This window comes from Muscardinus avellanarius, assembly GCF_963383645.1.
Source record: "Muscardinus avellanarius genome assembly, chromosome: 21".
Taxonomy (NCBI): domain Eukaryota; kingdom Metazoa; phylum Chordata; class Mammalia; order Rodentia; family Gliridae; genus Muscardinus; species Muscardinus avellanarius.
The window spans coordinates 26,034,597-26,057,402 of record NC_137807.1 but is presented as its reverse complement, the minus strand read 5'-3'; the positions used below and the strand labels follow the sequence as shown (position 1 = coordinate 26,057,402).

At 43.0% G+C, this 22,806-nt stretch overlaps 1 protein-coding gene across 1 annotated transcript in view; it reads left to right on the top strand.

Moving 5' to 3' along the window:
- The window catches only part of LOC308278224 (putative C-mannosyltransferase DPY19L2), a gene marked incomplete at both ends in the record, with an annotated part of 66,235 nt that extends 46,569 nt beyond the window's left edge, over window positions 1-19,666 (top strand). The window contains 1 exon segment of the mRNA XM_080717849.1: window positions 19,562-19,666. Coding sequence (XP_080573975.1) covers window positions 19,562-19,666 — 105 coding nt within the window.
- Window positions 19,667-22,806: the final 3,140 nt, after the last annotated feature.

The window sequence follows — 22,806 nt, the reverse complement described above, 5'->3', positions numbered from 1 at the left end:
ACTGGTTGACATCTAGTATTATAGCAATTTATACAATATTAACATTGATAATCTCACATAACAGTTTCATTTGTCTGGTACAAAACTTTTGATGACTTAAAGATAACATTTCAATATTTCTTTTTGCTGTCTTTCTTACCAGAGAATATTTTTTTTCTTTTTTTTTTTAGGTGAAACTATCATACATTTATTTATTTATTTTTCAGAAAAAATCTATCCTGATATGGAATATGGACTCTAGATACCCAAAACAGTCTCAAAGAAGAACAAAGCTAGAAGATGTATATTTTCTGATTTCAAACCATATAAAGCTACAATAATTGAAACAGTGTAGTACTGTTCTAAAGGCAGATATATAAACCATTGGAGCTAAATAAAAGCCTAGAGATAAATTCTTCCATACATTGTCAAGTTATTTTGACAAGGTTTCCATGAACTTTTGGTGGAGGAAATGCTAGTCTTTTAACTAAATATTGTTTAAAAATAATAATAAATGAAAAAGAATAAAATTGGACCCTTACCTAACACATATACAAATATTAACTCAAAATAGATAAAAGACCTAAATATAAATCTTAATACTATAAGCTTTTAGAAGAAAATCTGGGTCATAAAACCTCACAACATTGAAATTGGAAGTGATTTCTTGGATATGATTTCAATGGCACAGGCAACAAAAGAGTAAATAAACTCCCTAAAAAATAAAAAAAAATATTGTATATCCAAAGACAATGTAAACAGAGTTAAAAGTTACTGATCCTCTTCCAAGAGTTCCTCCTATGACCCATTTCTCCCTAACTCTCACATATTAGGGAAAGCATCTGATTTCTTATTTTTTGTGCCTGACTAATCTCACTTAGCATAATGTCCTCCAGTTCCATCCATTTCCCTGAAAATGATGTAATTGAGTTTTTTTTTTGATGGCTGAGTAAAATTCCATTGTGTACATATCCCACAGTTTTGTAATCCATTCATCTGTTGATGGACATCTTGGCTGGTTCCATAGTTTGGCTATGGTGAATTGTGCAGCTATGAACATAGATACACATGCATTAGTTTGGTAGTTTGGTTTCTTTTCTTTTGGGTAGATACCCAACAGTGGTATTGCTGGATCAAATGGAAGATTTGTTCCCATTCTTCTGAGGATTCTCCATACTGTTTTCCAAAGTGGTTGCACTAATTTGCAATCCCAACAATGTCTTAAGAGTTCCCACTTCTCCACATCCTCGCCAGCATCTGTTGTTGTTTGTGTTTTGAATGATGGCCATTCTAGTTGGAGTTAGGTGAAATCTCAGGGTAGTTTTGATTTGCATCTCTCTGATTGCCAGTGATGTTGAGCATTTTTTCATGCATTTATTGGCCATTTGAATTTCTTCTTTTGTGAAGTGTCTATTTAGTTCATTTGCCCATTTTGTTATTGGATGCTTTGTTTTCTTAGTGTTGAGTTTCTTGAGTTCTCTGTATATTCTAGATATTAGTCCTCTATCAGTGGTGTAGGTGGCAAAAATCTTCTCCCATTCTGTTGGCTCTCGATTGAGGTTCTTGATAGTTTCCTTTGCTGAACAGAAGCTCTTCAGTTTCATGCAATCCCATGTATTGATTCTCCTTTTAATTTGTTGTGCCTTTGGGGTCTTGTTGAGGAAATGTTTGTCTGTGCCTATGTGTTGTAGTGTTGGACCTATGCCCTCTTCAAGGAGCTTCAAGGTATCTGGTTTAATTTCCAAGTCTTTGATTCATCATGAGTTGACTTTTGTACAGGGTGAAAAAGTGGGATTAACATCCAATTTTCTGCATATGGTTAACCAGTTTTGCCAACACCATTTCTTGAAGAGGCTTTTTTCCAGTGTATGTTTTTGGCCCCTTTGTCAAAAATCAATTGGCTGAAAGTGTGTGGACTTGTTTCTGGGTCTTCTATTCTGCTCCATTGGTCTATATATCTGTTCTTTTGCCAGTACCATGCTGTTTTTATTACAATGGCTTTGTAGTATAGTTTAAAGTCAGGTATTGTGATTCCTCCTGCGTGGTTTTTGTTGCTGAGAACTACCTTGGCTATTCTGGGCTTTTTGTTATTCCAGATAAATTTAAGGACTGATTTTTCTATGTCTGTGAGGAATGATCTTGGTAGTTTAATGGGCATTGCATTAAATCTGTAGATCACTTTTGGGAGGATGGCCATTTTAATGATATTAATTCTGCCAATCCATGAACATGGAAGGTCTTTCCATCTTCTAAGATCTTCTTCGATTTCTTTTTTCAGTGTTTTATAATTTTCTTTGTAGAGATCTTTTACTTCCTTGGTCAAGTTTATTCCTAGGTATTTTATTTTTTTGTGGGAGATCCTGAGTGGAAGTGTTTTCTGAATTTCTTTTTCAGTGGATTTATGGTTGGTGTACAGGAAAGCTTCTGATTTTTTAAGATTGATTTTGTATCCAGATACCTTGCTGAATTTGTTGATCAGTTCTATAAGCCTTTTGGTTGAGTTTGTTGGGTTTTCTAAATATAGTATCATGTCATCTGCAAATAGTGAAAGCTTAAGTTCTTCTTTTCCTATTTGTACTCCTTTGATTTCCTTTTCTTGCCTTATTGCTCTGGCTAGAGTCTCTAGTACTATATTGAAGAGAAGTGGTGATAGTGGACATCCTTGTCTCATTCCAGTTTTTAGGGGAAATTCTTGAAGTTTTTCCCCATTTAATATGATGTTGGCAGTGGGCTTATTGTAGATTGCCTTAATAATGTTGAGATATGTTCCTTCTATTCCAATTCTCTGCAGTGTTTTTATCATAAATGGATGTTGAATTTTATCAAATGCTTTTTCAGCATCTATTGAGATGATCATGTGGTTTTTGTCTTTGATTCTGTTTATATGATGAATTACATGGATTGTTTTTCGTATATTGAACCAGCCTTGCATCCCTGGGATGAACCCTACCTGGTCATGGTGAATGATTTTCTTGATGTGGTTTTGAATGCGTGTTGCTAGTATTTTGTTTAATAGTTTTGCATCCAAGTTCATCAGAGATATAGGCCTGTAGTTTTCCTTCCTTGAACTGTCTTTATTCGGTTTGGGTATTAGTGTGATGTTGGCTTCATAGAATGTATTTGGGAGAGTCCCGGTTTTTTCTATTTCCCAAAATAGTTTGAGTAGTATTGGGATTAGTTCTCCTATAAAAGGTTTTATAGAATTCACTTGGGAAACCATCTGGTCCTGGGCTTTTCTTTGATGGTAAGCTCTTTATTGCTATTTCAATCTCTTTGATTGTTATTGGTTGGTTTAAGTGTTCTATATCTTCTTGACTCAGTTTAGGAAGGTTGTATTTATCTAGGAAGTTGTCGATTTCCTCCAGATTTTCCATTTTGTTGGAGTATAGTTTTTCAAAGTAGTTTCTGATAATCCTCTGGATTTCTACGCTGTCAGTAGTAATGTCTCCTTTTTCATCCCTTATCTTCATAATTTGGGTTGATTCTCTCTTTTTTTTAGTTAGGTTGGCTAGTGGTTTATCAATCTTGTTAATTTTTTCAAGAAACCAGCTTTTGGTTTTGTTGATTTTCTGTATTGTTTTTTTATTCTCTATTTTGTTAATTTCTGCTCTAATTTTAATAATTTCCCGTCTTCTGCTGGCTTTGGGGTTCAATTGTTCCTGCTTTTCAAGGGCTTTGAGGTGTGTCATAAGGCTATTTATTTGAAGATTTTCTGTTTTTCTTATGTGAGCACTCAGTGCTATAAATTTTCCTCTTAATACTGCCTTCAAAGTGTCCCAGAGGTTTTGATATGTTGTTTCTTTATTTTCATTTGTTTCTAGAAATTTCTTGATTTCACCTCTTACATCTTCTATGACCCATTCTTCATTCAGAAGTGTGGTGTTCAGTCTCCACATGTTTATGTTGTTTCTCTGGGTCTTCTTATAGTTGATTTCTAGTTTCATTCCATTATGGTCTGAAATGACACAGGGAAGTATGTAACATTTTTTAAATTTGCTAGTGCTCATTTTGTGTCCCAGGATGTGATCTATTTTGGAGAAGGTTCCATGAGCAGCTGAGAAAAATGTAAACTCTGCTGTAGTTGGGTGAAATATTCTATATGTGTCCAAAAGGTCCATTTGGTTAATGGTGTTCTTTAGTTCTGAGACATCTTTACTGACCCTTTGTCTGGAAGATCGGTCTAGTATTGTGAGAGGTGTGTTGAAGTCTCCCAGTATTATTGTGTTGGGATTTATGTGTGGCTTCATGTCACAAAGAGTTTGATTTATGAAATTAGCTGCCCCTATGTTTGGGGCATAGATATTGATTATTGTTATTTCCTCTTGCTGGACTATTCCTTTTACCAGTAAAATGTGACCTTCTTTGTCTCTTCTAATAAGTTTGGGTTTGAAGTCTAACTTGTCTGATATCATAGTTGCTACTCCTGCTTGTCTTCGAGTACCATTAGCATGGATTACCTTCCTCCAGCCCTTTACCTTAAGTTTGTTCCTATCTTTACTTGTGAGGTGTGTTTCTTGTAAGCAGCAGATGGATGGATTCTGGCTTTTAATCCATTTTGCCACTTTATGTCTTTTTATTGGGGAGTTGAGGCCGTTTACATTCAGTGTGATTATAGAGAGATAATTTTTAATTCCCAACATGTTAAGATCTTATTTCTGTTTGAGATACTGTTTATTCTTCTTTGCTTAGTTGTCTGCTGGATGGGAATTCTTGTTTCTTTGGTTCTGGCGTGAATTACCCATTTCCTCTTTGCAGTTAATCCCCTTGAGTATTTTCTCTAGCGCTGGTTGTGAAGACATAAATTCCTTCAGTTGCTGTTTGTCATGGAAGCTTCTTATTTCCCCATCTAATTTGATGGATAGTTTTGCTGGGTAGGAAATTTTTGGCTGGAAGTTGTTTTCTTTCAGAGTTTGGAATATGTTACTCCAAGCCCTTCTGGCTTTCATAACTTGGTTTGGGAAGTCTGGAGTGATTCTAATTGGTTTGCCTCTGTATGTCACATGGCCTTTTGTTTTTGTTGCCTTTAAGATTCTCTCCTTGGCTTCCACATTAGTCATTTTGACAATTATGTGGCGTGGGTATCCTCTTCTCTGATCCTGTCTAAAGGGAGTTCTATAAGTTTCCTGGACCTGTGTATCGACCTCTTGCTCTATGTTTGGAAAATTTTCTGCTATTACTTCCTTGAAGAGATTGTTGATCCCTTTGGTTTCACCTTCTTTTCCCTCCTCTATTCCAATTATTCTTAGGTTAGCTCTCTTGAAATGGGCCCATATTTCTTCAATGTCAGATTCCTGCTGTCGGGTTTTTTTTTCTAAATTAGAAACTATGCATTCATTTTTAGAATGGTCATCTTCTAAGAGCGAGATTCTATTCTCCATGTGGTCTAATCTGTTGTTTATACTTTGAATTGAGGCCTTTACTTCATTAATTGCATCCTTTATCTCTTTTTGACTCTCTCTAAATTCTTTTGGAAAGTCCTCTATTATTTCTAAAGTTATTTTCCTAATTTGATCTTCTAGAGATCTTTGGGTTTCTGTGTTATCAGATTCTGATGTTGTGATGTTGTTGGCATTCACTGCTCCATTGTTATTTCTCTTTCCCATGATTTTGGAAGTTTGTGCCTTCTCTGGGTTCTTCCCTGAGTCACTACGAGTTCACTTAAGATGCTCTGGATCTCTAGTCTATGGTATCTCAGTCACCACTACTCCTTTACTGTGTTGTATCACAAAGTCTCAGACCCAGGGAGTCAATCAAGGCTGCTTAGACCATGGGGGGTGCCAAGTTGGGCGTTCTCCAGTGGGGAGTTGTGACTATGGTATGATAACTCTGCCACTGCCACTCCCCCACTGGGCTGCACTGCTAAAATCTCCGACCCAGGGAGACTATCTGCGCAAGTCCCTGGGAGTGCAGTACTGGGATTTCTCCCCTAGGGGCCGCAATTTGACTCACGGTTGTTGAGTGCGCTGATGGAGCTGTAGTGAACTCGGTGGATTCGCTGCTGCCGCCACTGGCAATATGGCACCACTGCCACGCCCTCGGCCGTGATGCGGCGTATTTCTTCTCTGGTTTTGAACTCTGCTCTGAGTCCTTGCCAGTTGTGCTGCGCCCAGCCCTTGGGAGCTTTAGATGTTCCCTGCACCAACAAAACTGCTGACTGCCGCCCGGCTGTTCAGCACCTGCTCACCTCGGCTCGCTGTCCACCCCTCCTCTCAGGCGCCTGGTGGCTGGTTGAGTGGGTTGGTCTAGGGCCGTCCGGTGAACTCGCCGCTGCCACCAGCAGTAAGACGCTGCTGCTTCTGCATCCTAGGCCGTGAGGCCAGAGTACCTCCTCTCTGGATTTGAGCTCTGTTTTGAGTCTCCCTCCTCTCTGGAGCCTGGTGTTGCTAGGGGAGATGTAGGCCGCGCCGCTCCGGCCACTCTGCGCCGCGGCTCTGGCTGCTCCGCACCACGGTTCTGGCCGCTCCGGCTGCTCCGGCCGCTCTGCACCACAGCTCTGGCTGCTCTGCACCGTGGGTCTGGCCACTCCGGCCGCTCCGGTGTTCCGTGACGCGGCTCTGGCTGCTCCGGCTGTTCTGGCCGCTCCGCTCCGGCTGCTCTGGCCGCTCCGCTCAGCTGTTCTGGCCACTCTGCTCCGGCTGCTCCGGCCGCTCCACTCCGCGGCTCCGGCCACTCCGCGCCACCGCTCCAGCCAATCCGCGCTGCAGCTCTGACTGCTCCGGCTGTTCTGGCCACTCCGCTCGGCTGCTCTGGCCACTCTGCTCAGCTGCTCGGAACCGCGACTCCAGCTGCTCTGTACCGCGGGTCTGGCCACTCTGGCCGCTCCGGCCGTTCCGCGCCGTGGCTCTGGCTGCTCCGGCTGCTCAGGCCGCTCCGCTCTGCGGCTCCCCCCAATCCGCGCTGCAGCTCTGGCCGCTCCGGCTGCTCCGGCCACTCCGCGCCGTGCGGGCGTGGCACTTCGGGCTGGTTTTTTTCCGGTGTCTTGTTTTTCCAGCCCTTTTTCTCTGTCCCTTGTATTTACCGTTTTTATTTCTTTGCTGTGGTGTTTTCTGGCTCTGAAAGGCGCTGGTTTTGAGGTAGTAGAGTTGGATTGTTAGCGGGACTTGTAAGTGCCGCTTTCCTCCGTCGCCATCTTCCCGGAAGTCTCATGTTTTTTATTTTTTAGGGAGTTTGTATACTCTTCTGTTGCCTGTGCCATTGAAATCATAACCAAGAAATCACTGCCAATTTCAATGTTGTGAGGTTTTATGACCCAGATTTTCTCCTAAAAGTTTATAGTCTTAAGATTTATATTTAGGTCTTTTATCTATTTTGAGTTAATACTTGTATATGGGATTAGGTAAGGGTCCAATTTTATTCTTTTCCATGTAATTATTATTTTTCAACAATATTTAGTTAAAAGACTATTATTCCCACCACCAAATGTTCGTGGAAACCTTGTCAAAAATAACTTGACAATATAGGGAAGAATTTAGCTCTAGGCTTTTATTTAACTCCAATGGTTTATATATCTGCCTTTAGAATAGTACTACACTGTTTCAATTATTGTAGCTTTATATGGTTTGAAATCAGAAAATATACATCTTCTAGCTTTGTTCTTCAAGATCGTTGTGGGTACCTAGAGTCCATATTCCATATTAAGATAGATTTTTTTTCTGAAAAATAAATATATAAATATATGATAGTTTCACCTAAAAAATAGAAAAAATAGATTCTCTGGTAAGAAAGAAAGCAAAAAGAAATATTGAAATGTTATCTTTAAGTCATCAAAAGCTTGGTATCAGACAAATGAAACTGTTATGTGAGATTATCATTTTTAATTTTTGATAAATTGCTATAATACTAGATGTCAATCACTAAGCCAAGCATGGGAGGGAGGGATAGGGAGAGAATGGGGTGGGGATCGGGTGGGGGCTGACTGGGCAATGTGTGCATGTATGTCTACAAAATATGTATCCCACTATGATGTATGAATACAGTGCACCAATTAAAAAAATAAAGTTAAAAAAAAAAAAGATTAACTACAAGGAAAGCATCAAATCAATGTGTCCAGCAGACATTCGGCTTTGAATTTATGAAGACAGAGTAAGGGAAATTCTACTTCATTTATAATAATTCCATGCAAAACATACCAACCAATACACTATTTTTCAAAACTCTGAAATTGGTTTGATAAATGGAAAAAGAGCTGAGTTGGGATTTGAACTCTTAATGACAGATAGGTACTCAGGAACTTTACAGGACATTAAAAATATATTTTTAAATTTTATTTTTTGGCGGGTCTGAGGATGGAACCCAGGGGCATTCAAACTCTGAGCTAAACCCCCTGCCCTGTTTTTTATTCTTTATTTTGAAACAGGATCTCACTGAGTTGCAAAAGGCCTCATAAGTACCTGAGGTTGGCTGCGAACTGTGATCCTCCTGTCTCAGCCTCCAAAATGCTGGGATCACAAGCATGTGCCACCATGCCCGGCTTCAACTCTTACTTTAAATTGTTGTTCATCATACACCCATTTTCTCAAGTAATAGGGAAAAATAATCGAGGGATAAAATATGAGAATATGAGATACATCTTCATGAGGACAAACTGCATCAAAATAAAAGTCTTTAGGGAGCCGGGCATGGGGGCACATGCTTATAATCTCAGACCCTGTTTCAAAATAAAGACTAAAAAATAGGTCTGGGGGTGTAGCTCTGAGGTCGAATGCCCTGGGTTCCATCCCCAGAGCCACACACTCACAAAAAAGTCTTTAGGGCTAGAGGTACATGCCTATCATGCCAGCTCTGGAGACGCTGAGTAAGACAAGAGGATAGAGCCAGGCGTGGTGGCGCACACTTGTAATCCCCGCGCTTGGGAGGACGAGACAGGAGGATCGCATGGGTTCAAAGCCAGCCTCAGCTACTTAGTGAGGCTTTCAGCAATTTAGTGAGACCCTGTTTCCAAATAAAATATTAAAAAAAAGGTCTGGGAGTATAGCCCGGAGGTAGAAAGCCTCTGGGTTCCACCCCCAGTACCACAAAAAAAAAAAAAGACAGGAGGATAACAGAATAAAGGCAGCATCAGCAACTTTGCAAGGCCTTCCGCAGTTATAGCAAAATCCCATTTCAAAATTTATAAAAATAGCCGGGCGTGGTGGCACACACTTGTCATCTCAGCGCTTCGGAGGCTGAGACAAGAGGATCACACAGGTTCGAATCCAGCCTCAGCTACTTAATGAGGCTCTCAGCAACTTATGTTACGGTTTGGGAAACTGTCCCCAGGGATCTTTGTTAGACCCCTGGGAATAACTTCCTGAAAACTCCCCAAAGAAACAAACAAACAAAAAAAAAAAAAACAGAAAAAGAGAAAAAGATAGAAAAACAGAAAAAGAGGAAAAAGATAGAAATACAGGAGATAGTTACAGCCCCATGCCAAAATGGCATGGGGAAGAGGGTGGCCCGGGCCAATTCACCACCCCCCAAGATACAGTGCGTGGACTGGACTTTTTATACCCATGACCTCCATCTTGTTTGCATAATTCTGACCTAGTGAATGCCCCTGTGAGGTACCTCCCCCAGCAAGGTGTGGCAAGGTGTCTGCTTTCAGGAAGGTTGATCCCTCCTCTCATCCTAGCTTGCTTAATCTAATCATGTAGATCTGTCTTTAGATAGAGAAAGGTCTACTTCTCTCCTATTGACTTGCTATTTACATTTAGCTAAGTCAATCCAAGTTTCAATGGCCGTTTGCTTCCTGATCAAAGCCAAGCCTCTCTCTCTCTCCAGGTCTGCAGCCATTTTGACACAATTATTTTTTAAATGTATTAATAATCAGAGCTTTCTCAAATCTTCCTAGGCCATTCCCAATACTGGTACACTTAATGAGACCCTGTTTCCAAGTAAAGTATAAAATAGGTCTGGGAGTGTAGCCTGGAGGTAGGAAAACCCCTGGGTTCCACCCCTGAAGGGTCCAAGAATTGCCCACCAACCCAAATATCGAAGGACTCACAAGAGATGTAAAATGCAAGCGAGGTTTATTGTGCTGCAGCTCTGTCCCGGCTAGCCAGGGGTCAAGACCAGGACACTATGGCCGAGGCTCGACCCCTCCCCACTCCACGCTGAGTTTTATAACCCATAGAGGGAGTGGTTACACATGAGGGAGTGGTTACACATGTCAGAGCCTGCCAAAAGTCTGAGCCTGCCAACCTTAGAATACAACCAATCAGATACAAGGACAAACAAGTACAACCAATAATTTTAAAATATGCATCCACACACGTCAGAGCCTGCTCTGCCTTTCCCACCCACCTTGGCTGGGCCAGGCTTATCTCTGCACTGAAGAATCTGCCTGGAGAGCAGATTAGCCTGGCCTTGTTTGCTGATCTAGCTCAGAGATATAGGGATGGGGTCCCATTTACAAAGACCTTGGCTGGCAAGCTGGAGATTAGAGGCTTTGACCTTGTGGGTCCCCTACCCTTGTCCTTGAATCCTGCAACCTGGGCAGCTGGGCTTATGGATCTTCATTCTATTTCCAATCCTACCTTACTTCTATATCTTGACTCTATATTTTAATACTTTATTTCTAATCCTAATATGGAAGAAGACTTCTCTAGTTAACTTCTCATACTGGGGGGAAAGCGTTTCTTCCAGCCTGCTTTCCAGCACCCCTACACCCCCAGTACCACAAAAAATAAATAAATAAATAAACTCAAAATTTATAAAAAATAAATAAAACTATTTAACAAGTTAAACTTAATAGTCTTCAACCTAGGAAAAAGGAGATATGACAATGTCTTAATGTTAGTGTGTCTTTAAATTCACAAGTGCAGTGTTGTGTGCCGTTTTAATATAAGTTGATAATCAATGATAGATAATTAATTTAGTTAATAACTAGTTAAGTAATAAGTTTTTAATGTCCTATATGGATTTGTGCTTGTAAGTTTTGTTTCAAAATTGACCGGCAGAGAGCAGCTGCCCAGGCCTAGCCCACCTGTGTCTTAGATAAGAAACCATCACCTGTGCCTTATTTGAAGTTAGATGCTTTAGGACTTGGTTTAAGTTTTATAAGTTTTCTGTGACTAAAAATAAGATTAGTAATTGTGACAATAATATTATGTAATAACATTGTTGTTATTGTATGAGATAATAAGAATCAATAGTATTGTGATCTGTAGTATTGTGCACCAATAGTTCAATAGTATTGGGTGGTAATTATAAGCCTATAGTTATAAATTTAATAGCAGAAGTTTGTAACAGCTAATAATAAAAATAAGATAATAGGTGATTAGAAAATGTTTTTAATTGTATAGAAGTTCCATAAGTTGTAAGCTCAAGTGGCCAATATTAACGGGAAATTTCCTAGAAAAGCTAAAAGTGTAGAGAATCCGCCCTGGCTGAGAGCACCCGCCCCTACCAGGGCTGTAAACCTAGATAAGAGACCCTCTGCCCCTACCCCCATTATCTTAAAAAATGTCCGTACAAGTTATGCAGGAAATGTAAAGTGGAGATTGTAAAGCGGGAAATTTACAAAATGTCATCAATGATGTAAAAATGACTTGCAATTTGATGTAAAACTATAAATTTGACCCCAAACGGAGCTCATGGCCCATGCCATTTCTGCTGTGCCAGAGGTGCTTGGGTCCATGTTCGAACCTGTAATAAAGTGTGGCTTGACAGAGTAATAATTGGGTGTGGACAGTTATGTTGGCTACATTAAAGCATTTAATATTCATGTGAAGTGGACCCTTCTTGTATCATACCACAAAAATAACAACCTAGAGAAACTTTAAATTTTTTTTTCTTGTTGGTACTGGGGATGAAACCCTGGCTACACTTCCAGACCTATTTTATATTTTTTATTTGGAAACAGGGCCTCTTAAGCCAGGGAGGCTGGCTTGGAACCTGGGCCATCCTCCTGTCTCAGCCTCCCAAGCATGGGGATAACAAGCATGCGTGACCACGCTGGGCTAAAGTAAATTTTTGAAAGCCCTAAATACTGGGCGTGGTGACACACACTTGTAATCCCTCCATTTGGGAGTCTGAAATAGGAGGACGGCAGGTTTGCAGCCAGCCTCAGCTACTAAGTGAGGCCCTCTGCAACTTAATGAGACTCTGCTTCAAAATAAAGAATAAAAAAATCAGGCTAGGGGTGTAGCTCAGAGGTAGACTGCACCTGAGTTCCATCCTCACTACCAACAACAAAAAAAATTAATGAAAAAAACCCTAAATTATCACAACTCAAGTTTCTGATGCTTCTCAGGGTCCCAGAAGCCACAGGGATTTGCATTATTCATTGGGGCTTCCAAACCATTACACCCCTTAAAAGAAACCAAGTGCAAAACAGACATATCTGTGCTGAGGCCCAAGTCCCTGAGCTGATTGCCATAAACAGGATGCATCAGGAATATGTGAAAACAGATGCGGAAGCATTCCATACAAAGACCTTCACAAACCTTGGGGTGAGAAGCAGCATTTCTGCCTCTGGGCACTGGCCTGCTGCAAGGCTTCTCTCTCAAGCACACACAGGGTTGCCAGCGCCCTCTTGCACTAGTGATTTTAGTGAGGCCCTTCACAACTCAGTGAAACCCTGCTTCAAAATAAAGAATAAAAAATAGGGCTGGGGGTGTGGCATGGAGGTCAAATACCCCCGGATTCCATCCCCAGTAGGGGGGGGGGCAACTCTATGAGCCAGGCGTGGTAGCACAGGCTTGTAATCCCAACATTCTGGAGGCTCAAACAGGAGGATCACAGTTTGTAGCCAGCATCAGCTATTACTTAATGAGGCCCTTTGCAACTCAGTGAGATCCTGTTTAAAAATAAAGAATTTCTGGGCGTGGTAGCTCATGTTTGTACTCCCCATGCTTGGGAGGCTGAAACAGGAGGATCACACAGATTCGAAGGTAGCCTCAGCTACTGAGGCTCTTAGAAGCTTAAAGAGACCCTGTTTTCAGATAAAGTATAAAATAGGTCTGGGAGTATACCCCAGAGGTAGAAAAGCCCCTGGGTTCCACTCCCAGTACCACAGAAAAATAAAGAATGAAAGAAAAAAAGAATTAGCCAGGAGTAGTGGTGCATGCTTGTAATCCCAGCATTTGGGAGGCTGAGACAGAAGGATTGTGGTTCAAGGCCAGCCTCAGCTACTTAGAGCGGCCCATTGCAACTCAGTGAAACCGTTTCAAAATAAAAAATAAAAAAAGGGCTGAGGTTGTAGCTTGGAAGTAGACTTCCCCAGGGTTACATCCCAAGCACCACGAATAAATAAATAATAAAACTACTATGCCGGGCATGGTGGCGCACGCTTGTAATCCCCATGCTTGGGAGGCCGAGACAGGAGGATCAGCAACTTAGTGAGACCCTGTTTCCAAATAAAATATAAAAAAGGTCTGGGAGTATAGCCCAGAGGTAGAAAGCCTCTGGGTTCCACCCCCAGTACCACCAAAATAATAATAATAATAATAATAATAATAATAATAATAATAATAACAACAACAACAACCAAAAAAAAAAAAACTATGAAAATAGGGCTGGGGATGTACCTTGGAGGTAGAATGCCCCTGGGTTCCATCCCCAGTAACCCAAAAAGAACTATAAAAAATGAATAAAATGCAGGATGAGGAGATGGAAAGCCTATCTTCTAATAAATCATATCAATCTATTCTGTTATGCTGGGTCATGATCCAAATAATTTCCAACCAACTTTAAGAAAACATGTCCCCTTTAATTTTAATAACAACTAAGCCAACTTCCCCTCATGACAAGAACACGCAGGAGGCACAGGTGTGAGTTCAAGCCCCGTTGGGGTCTGTGGCCCAGACATGGGGCCCGAGGGTGTGGGTGCGTGTGTGGAGGAAGGGGTCCCGAGGACGCGCAGTGAGTGGGTATGGAGGCTGGGGGATCCTGACACTGCAGCATCTTGCCTAAGGAGGGGTGGGGAGCTGGGGCAGGGGGGGTGGGCTCACAGCAGTGTGCAGGCACGGGGTATTTCTGATTCACTTGCCCACTGGGTGTAAGCGAGTCCTGGTAAGGCGCTGCACAGAGGGGAGGGGTTTTACCACTGAACCAGAGTGATGGTCCCCATCTGCAATTTAGGGTTCACTCATGTTTCAGTGTTCCACAAAGAACTTAGGATTTGCTTGTGCTATTCTTATAAAGAACAAGCATTACAAGAATAATTCAAAGGTGTGGTGGCGCAAGCTTGTAATCCCAGCATTTGGAGGCTGAGACAGGAGGATGGCAGAGATCCCCTCAGCAGCTCAGTGAGACCCTGCTTCAAATTAATGTAAAAACAAAAATAGGTTTGGGAGTGTAGCTGGGAGGTAGAATGCCCCGGGTTCCATCCACAGCACCACAGAAAAAAAGAATAACTCACACAACGCAATGTTCTATACACCAAATCTTAACACATTGCACATCTGCAGTGCGGAACTCTCAGCTTGACTTCCAGGAGGGCTGGGAGTGGAGTGGAGGCCAAGGCCAGTGTGGTCAAGGCCTGAGCACTGGGCCCAGAGAGCACAGTCCCCCAGTCTTGGCTCAGAGGAAAGTGGAGCGATATTGCAGTCTGAGTTCTCTCTTGCTAATTAGAAACCAATCTGGCTGGGCATGGTGGTGCAGGCCTGCTACAGAGGATAAGGCAGGGGAGAGCAAGCCTGAGGTTGGCTTGGGCCACTCACTAAGACTTGGCCTCAAAACAAACTTTATAAAGGGGGTTGGGGGTGCAGCTCAGTGATTGAACACTTCCTGGGCACATGGGAGGCCCTGGGTTCTAATCCCCAGTGCTATAAAAACCAAAAAACCTGGACTCCCAGGGGCTCATTAGGGCACACAAAGAAAGAATCCAACCTGCGGCCACCTGAAGCCACTTTCTCTTAGTTCCTGGGCAGTGGACAACGCTGTGCCCCCCAGGACTGGTTCCTGTGCGTGTCGCCAGCTCCCTTGGAGTCCAGCTGCCAAGCCTCCGCAGCCTGGGCTGGCCTCGTTCACTCACTGTGACCGCCCTTGCTGAGATGGACTCGTGTGAACACTTTGGGCTATGTTTGCAGACGACGGATCGCTCAACGCACATCTATAGGGATGTGACGCTAGGCCAGGTGAGGCCGCCCATCAGGACAGCGAGCGCTCACACCACACGGGCATCAGTGAAGAAGGGCTTTTGTCACTAGGCCCAGCAGTATAAGCAGCGCCCTCTACATGCTGTGTGTGTGTGTGTGTGTGTGTGTGTGTGTGTGTGTGTGTGTACTGGGGGCAGAACCCAGGGCATTCTAACTCGGAGCTGAACTCCCGTTTCTGTCTCTCTCAGTTAGGTCAGCAGGGACAGTGGCTGCCCCAGCCCCTGGCAGTTCCAGCTGGCTGACGCATGTAGCTGCAGGTAAACATCAGTTTTCTACCCTGGCAACACCATCGTGTGCAACCACAAACACGTGTTACCTGGTTCCCGATACAGGTGGCACACAATTCCAAGCACTTCAACACGAACCACTGCTTAAGAAATAACCACCTACCTGCCTGAAAAGCCCCCAACTCCCCGTTCTCCCCCACCCCCAAAAAACAGCCCCATAAAAAGTTCCAACCTGCCACCCCCAGGAGCACTTCCCTGGCTGCCTCTGGACCTCAGTGCAGAATAAAGCACCTCTTGCTTTCCACTTGGCTACTGCCTGTTCCCTGCATCATGTCTTCACACTCTTTCTTCCTTTTGTGGTATGCGAGACTGAACTCGGGCATTCTACTTCTGAGATACATGCCCAATCTTATTTTACAGTCTTTATTTTGAAGCAGGGTCTGTCGAGATTGCTAAGAGCCTTCCTAAATTGCTGATGCTGTTTCAAACCTGTGACCCTCTATCTAAGCCTCCCAAGTACTAGGATTACTGGTAGGAGCCACCCTACCCAACTTCTCCTGAACAATTTGGGGGGGAAATGTCAATGTGGTCCTCAGACCTTCCCTGGAGAGAGAAATGGGAATAGAAATCACACCACAATATTAATATTAAACCACACCTGCTTAAGGATGTGGGAAAGAAATCCCCTGCAGACACATCTCAAGACTCAGAGGAAGACACTGGAGGATTACAGGTTCAGGCCAGTGCAGTAACCCAGCAAGGCCCTGTTTCAAAAATAAAAGAGCCGGGCATGGTGACACATGCTTGTAATCCCAGCTTTTGGGAGGCTGAGACAGGAGGATCTGGTCCAAGGCCAGCCTCAACTACTTAGTGAGGCCCTTTGCAACACAGTGAGACCCTGTTTCAAAATAAAGAGTAAACCGGGTGTGGTGGCTCATGCTTGAAATCCTAGCATTTAGGAGGCTGACAGGAGGATCCCTGTTCAAGGACAGCCTCAGCTACTACTTAGTGAGGACCGTTGTAACTCAGTGAGACATAAAATAAAATAAAGTAAAATAAAGAGTAGAAAATAGGGCTTGGAGTATAGCTCAGAGGTAGAATGCCCCTGGGTTCCATGCCCAGCACTGCAAAAATATAATAAAATAAAATAAAGAGAGGACTTCCGGGAAGATGGCGACCGAGAAAAGCGGGGCTTAAGAGCCCCGCTAACAACCAATCTCCATTACCACAAAATCAGTGCCTTTCATAGCCAGAAAACACCATCACCAGAGAAACAAAAAAATCACCAGGCTCCAGAGAGAAAGCGGACTGAGAACAGAGCTCAGAGCCACAGAGGAGATACACGGGCTTTACGCCCGAGGACACGGCAGCAGCGCCATACTGCCGGCGGCAGCAGCAACTTCACTGGACGGCTACAGCGAGCCGAGGTGAGCCGCTGCGGAACAGCCAGGCAGGATTTCTCGCCGCAGGTACAATCTAAAGCTCCCAGTGGCTGAGCTCAGCACACGCTGCAGGGATCCAGAGTGGAAATCAAAACCAAGAAGAAATATGCCAGCCTCACGGCCGAGGGTGTAGCAGTGGCGCCATATTGCCACTGGCAGCAGCAGCAGAGAATTCACCGAATCCAGTACACCTACATCTGCGTACTCAAGAACAGTGAGTCAAATTGTGAGCCACAGAGGAGAAATCCCAGTACTGTACTCCCTGGGACTTGACCCAGTGGGGGAGGGGCGGTGGCAGAGATATCACACTATAGGAGAACGTGCAACCTGGCACCCCCCACAGTCTAAAGCAGCCTCTATCGACTCCCTGGGTCGGAGACTCTGTGATACAACCCAGTAAAGGAGTAGGTCTGAGATACTACAGACTCGAGATCCAGAACACCTTAAGTGAAGTCATAGTGACCCAAGGGAAGAACCCAGAGAAGGCACAAACTTCCGAAATCATGGGAAAGAGGAATGATACTAGAGCAATGAATGCCCACAACCCCACAACATCAGAACCCGATAAAACAGAAAATCAGAGATTTCTAGAAGATCAAATCAGGAAAATAACTGTAGAAATAATAGAGGTGCTTCGAAAAGAATTCAGAGAGAGCCAAAAAGAGATAAAGGATGCAATTAATGAAGTAAAGGCCTCAATTCAAAGCACAAACAACCGATTAGACCACATGGAGAACAGAATCTCGCTCTTAGAAGATGACCATTCCAAAAATGAACACATAGTTTCTAATCTAGAAAAAAATATCCGACAGCAGGAATCTGATATTGAAGAAATATGGGCCCATTTTAAGAGAGCTAACCTAAGAATAATTGGAGTAGAGGAGGGAAAAGAAAGTGAAACCAAAGGGATCAACAATCTCTTCAAGGAAGTAATAGCAGAAAATTTTCCAGACATAGAGTAAGAGGTTGATACGCAGGTCCAGGAAACTTATAGAACTCCATTTAGACAGGATCGGAGAAGAGGATCCCCACGCCACATAATTGTCAAAATGACCAATGTGGAAGCCAAGCAGAGAATCTTAAAGGCAACAAAAGCAAAGGGCCAAGTGATATTCAGAGGCAAACCAATTAGAATCACGCCAGACTTCCCAAACCAAGTCATGAGAGCCAGAAGGGCTTGGAGTAACATATTCCAAACTCTGAAAGAAAACAACTTCCAGCCAAAAATTTCCTACCCAGCAAAACTTTCTATCAAATTAGATGGAAAAATAAGAAGCTTCCATGACAAACAGAAACTGAAGGAATTTATGTCTTCAAAACCAGCACTAGAGAAAATACTCAAAGAGATTAACTACAAAGAAGAAATAGGTAACACACACCAGAACCAGAGAAACAACATTTTCCATCCAACAGACAACTAAGATTGGTTATCTGTGGAGATTCATTACTTATGTTAGTCTTTTACCTATCTCTAAATGGTATTGTTTGCCTTTATTGTTGTTAATTTTTAGGATTTCTAGTTGGAATATTAATATACCTTCAGATATAGCATTTGGAAATATTTTATCCCATTCTATTAGTAAATGTTAACTCTGTTTACATTGTCTTTGGATATACAATATCTTTTTAAATTTTTAGGTAGTTTGTATACTCTTCTGTTGCCTGTGCCATTGAAATCATATCCAAGAAATCACTGCCAATTTCAATGTTGTGAGGTTTTATGACCCAGATTTTCTCCTAAAAGTTTATAGTCTTAAGATTTATATTTAGGTCTTTTATCTATTTTGAGTTAATATTTGTATATGGGATTAGGTAAGGGTCCAACTTTATTCTTTTCCATGTAATTATTATGTTTCAATAATATTTAGTTAAAAGATTATTATTTCCACCACCAAATGTTCATGGAAACCTTGTCAAAAATAACTTGACAATATAGGGAAGAATTTAGCTCTAGGCTTTTATTTAACTCCAGTGGTTTATATATCTGCCTTTAGAATAGTACTACACTGTTTCAATTATTGTAGCTTTATATGGTTTGAAATCAGAAAATATATATCTTCTAGCTTTGTTCTTTTTCAAGATCGTTTTGGGTATCTAGAGTCCATATTCCATATTAGGATAGATTTTTTTTCTGAAAAATAAATATATAAATATATGATAGTTTCACCTAAAAAAATAGAAAAAAAATATTCTCTGGTAAGAAAGAAAGTAAAAAGAAATATTGAAATGTTATCTTTAAGTCATCAAAAGCTTGGTATCAGACAAATGAAACTGTTATGTGAGATTATCATTTTTAATTTTGGATAAATTGCTATAATACTAGATGTCAACCACTAAGCCAAGCATGGGAGGGAGGGATGGGGAGAGAATGGGGTGGGGATCGGGTGGGGGCTGACTGGGTGATGTGTGCATGTATGTCTACAAAAGTTTGTATCCCACTATGATGTATGAATACAGTGCACCAATAAAAAAATAAAATAAAATAAAATAAAATAAAGAGTATAAAATAGGGCTGAGGGTGTAGCTTAGAGGTCAAATATCCCTGGTTTCCTCCTCAGTACTGAAAAAAAAAAAAAGGCTTTGCTAAGTTGCTGACAGACTCACTATTGCTGAGGCTGGTCTTGAACCTGTGGTCCTCCTATCTCAAGCTTCCAACTCTACATTTCTCTATTATCATTTGTAGCCAGTAACTGACTGTGATCCTTTGCAGTTTTTTGTCCTCAGTAGTGAGTCAGTACAGATTATAAATTTGAGCATGAACTTTTTAAAAAATACAGGTAAGAATCTCACCAGCGACTCCTCCATGCTCCCTGCTCTGATCTCTGTGCTCCAGCCATCGGGCAGCAAAGGCAGGCAGGGCCTGGAGGGCAGTGCCCATGGGCAGGAACCCTCTTCAGGCATCACAGGGGAGTGGACCGCCTGCAAGGCCAAGGTCTAAGCATTCAAGACGCTTTCTCCCCACCCCCACAGCACACAGCCCTCAGTTGAGCAAAGAGTTCACTGGACTGCCAGCCTACAGCCACAGCCCAGCAAGCTGTTTTGTTAAGTGGTCATTTCAGTTCGCTTCTAAAAGTGGTTCCCACAGAAACCAGTTCAAACCGGAGGGACTTCATGTTCAGGTGTTGCTGTTTTTATCAAGCTCCCACAACTCTGCAATATCCCTGAGTGTACTCAATAGGTTAGAGGTCACAGGAATCTTCAGAGCAGTGACTAGAGAAACCCTTCCTTCCCAAGGCTCAGCCCAAGGACACAGCCTCCAGGATGCTTTTCCTTTTTTTTGGGGGGGACGGGGAGAACTGGGGATGGAAGCCAGCTGGTAGTGGACCTCTAAACTACACCCCAGCCCTGGTTTTTTTGTTTGTTTAGCTGAGGCTAACCATGCCGCAAACCAAAGATCCTCCTGTCTCAGCCTCCCAAATACTGGGATTACAAGCATGAGCCACCAAGCCTGGCTTATTTTTTTTTTAAACAAAGTGCAAATAAATTGCAGAATACTTCACTAAGTAGCTGAGGAGGACCGCAAACCTATGACCTTCCTGTCTCAACCTCCCAACTAATGGGATCACAGCCATGTGCCACCATGCAAGGCTTAAACACCATTTCAAAATAAAAAATGTAAAGGGCTGGTGGAGAGCCATGTGGTGGTGCACACTTGTAATCCCAGTGCTGGGGGGAGGGGGGGAGCTGGCAGGAGGATCACAGGTTCCAGGGCAGCCTCAAAAAGTAGTGAGAATCTAAGCTACTTAGCAAGACTCTATTTCAAAACAAAAACTAAAATTGAGCTCAGGTGTAGCTCGAAGGTAGAATGCCCCTCACTTCAATCTCCAGTAACACAAAAAACTAGTAGGTAAATAGATAAATAAATAAGAAAAAAGGAGGCTTCTTCATACCTCTAAACAAGAATATATTCACCAGAAATAGTATCTTTTTTTTTTCTTTTCTTGTTTTTGGTACTGGAGATTGAACCCAGAGGCATTCTACCTCTGAGCTACATCCCCAACACTATTTTTTTTTCTTTGCCGGTCAGGGGATGGAACCCAGGGGCATTTGACCTCAGAGCTACAGCCCCTGCCCTGTATTTTATTCTTTATTTTGAAACCTTAGAATACAACCAATCAGATACAAGGACAAACAAGTATAACCAATAATTTTGAGCCCGCCAGAAGTCAGAGCCCACCAAGAGTCTGAGCCTGCCAAAGACTGCTTATCTCCCTTATGGCATGTGCTCGTACCAGGGATGCCTGGCCAGAGGTCAGGGGTCAGGCCTGAGGCTGTGGCCCATGGTGAACCGCAGGGGTCCCTGTCTTGTGCCGTCAGAGGAGTAGTGGAAGGGCGAGGCCAGGCGGTCCTGACCCACAGCCTGCCCCACTCCATGGGATCCTGCAGGCCTGCTGTCCTAGACCCTCCTGGCCCTTCCCTTCTGCCCTTCTCTTCCTGACCCCTCAGACTTGCCCTGCAGCCAGGGTCTGGACTCCATTCCTGTGAGCCAGGAATATTCGGTATCCATGCTGCTGCCCACACAGGCCTTGGCATCCAGATCCCTCCAGAGGGTCCACTGGGGCCCTGGCACCGGCCCTGGCACCGCAGGGTTGGGGGGATGGAGGAGGACCTCTCCAAACATTGCCCTGCGGCCACCCTGGGCCCGGCCAGGAGCTACTCTGTCCCCACACAGGGCCGTGCGCGGTGGTGTGACTGTCCGAAGCCCCTGTCACAGCTGTGGAGGGTCAGTGCGGGGAGGACAGAGACCTTGTCCGGGGGCCTTCTGGGCATCCAGGCTCACAGATCTTCATCCTGTTTCCAGTCTTACCTTACTCCCATATCTTAACTCTATATTCTATTCTCTTACTTTTACAAGGATCCTGCCTCAATTCTAATATCCTACTTTCTTATTCCTAATAGGTTCCACACACTAATATTATCAATATCTTATTTCACACCTCATTCTCATTAGGAGAGAAAGTCTTCCCAACTAAACTCTCATGCTGGGGAAGACTCCTCTTCCTGCATCCCTTCACTAGGTAATTAGATAAAATAGTAATAATAAAGCTAGGTCCTTCAGATATTCTGGTTTACCAAGTGAAGTGGTACTCTCTTAAAGTCCCAGTACTTGGGAGGCTGAGACAGGAGGATCACAGGTTCTAGCCTCAGCAATGTAGTGAGGCCATCTGCAATTTAGTGAAACTGTTTCCAAATAACAGAAGCCGGGAATGCTCGTAATCCCAGCATTTGGGAGGCTGAGACAAGAGGACTGCAGGTTGCAGACAGCTTTGGCTGCTTAGTGAGGTCCTTTGCAACTCAGTGTGACCCTGTTTCCAAATAAAGAATAAAAATTAGGGCTGGGGGTGTAGCATGGAGGTAGATGCCCCTGGGTTCAATCCCCAGTACCACCAAAAAAAATTTTTTTAATCCACCTTGATTTTTAAAATTTAATTCTTAGTAAAATAGACTTTAAACTGTGTATGAGAATAAGGATTCACAGGTCCTGAAAACAAGAAGAGGAAGCCAGATTGCTTTGGCTGATACTCTACCCCACCTCCCACCCCCAGGCCTAGAGGCCTGAAGAGAGCTAACTTAGTGGAGAACAAAGTCACTGCCTCTGACCCTGAAATAGAAGCTCCTTTGCATTCCCTCCTTTTGGAACAGGGTCTTGCCGATTGCCTAGAACCTGCTCTACTCAAGTCTCAGCCCCTGGAGTAATGGGAGTGTGTGTGTGCAAGCCACATCCAGCACTTTTTATCTTAAAGATCTTAGAGAATGAATAAGACTATTTCCTCACTTTTGAGTCTCCTATTTACTGTTTGCTTGTTTGTTTGTGTGGTACTGGTGATTGAACCCAAGCATTCTACCTCAAAGCTAAACCCCAGCCCTATTTTATATTTTATTTTGAAACAGGGTCTCAATAAGTTGCAGAGGGGCTCACACATTGCTGAGGCTGGCTGTGAACCTATCCTCCTGTCTCAGCCCCCCAAGTACTGGGTTACAGGCATGTGCCACCACACCCGGCTTATTCTGGTTTTAATGCATCTCTTTTTTCCTGTGGGTCTGGGGATGGAACCCAGGGGCATTCAATCTCCGAGC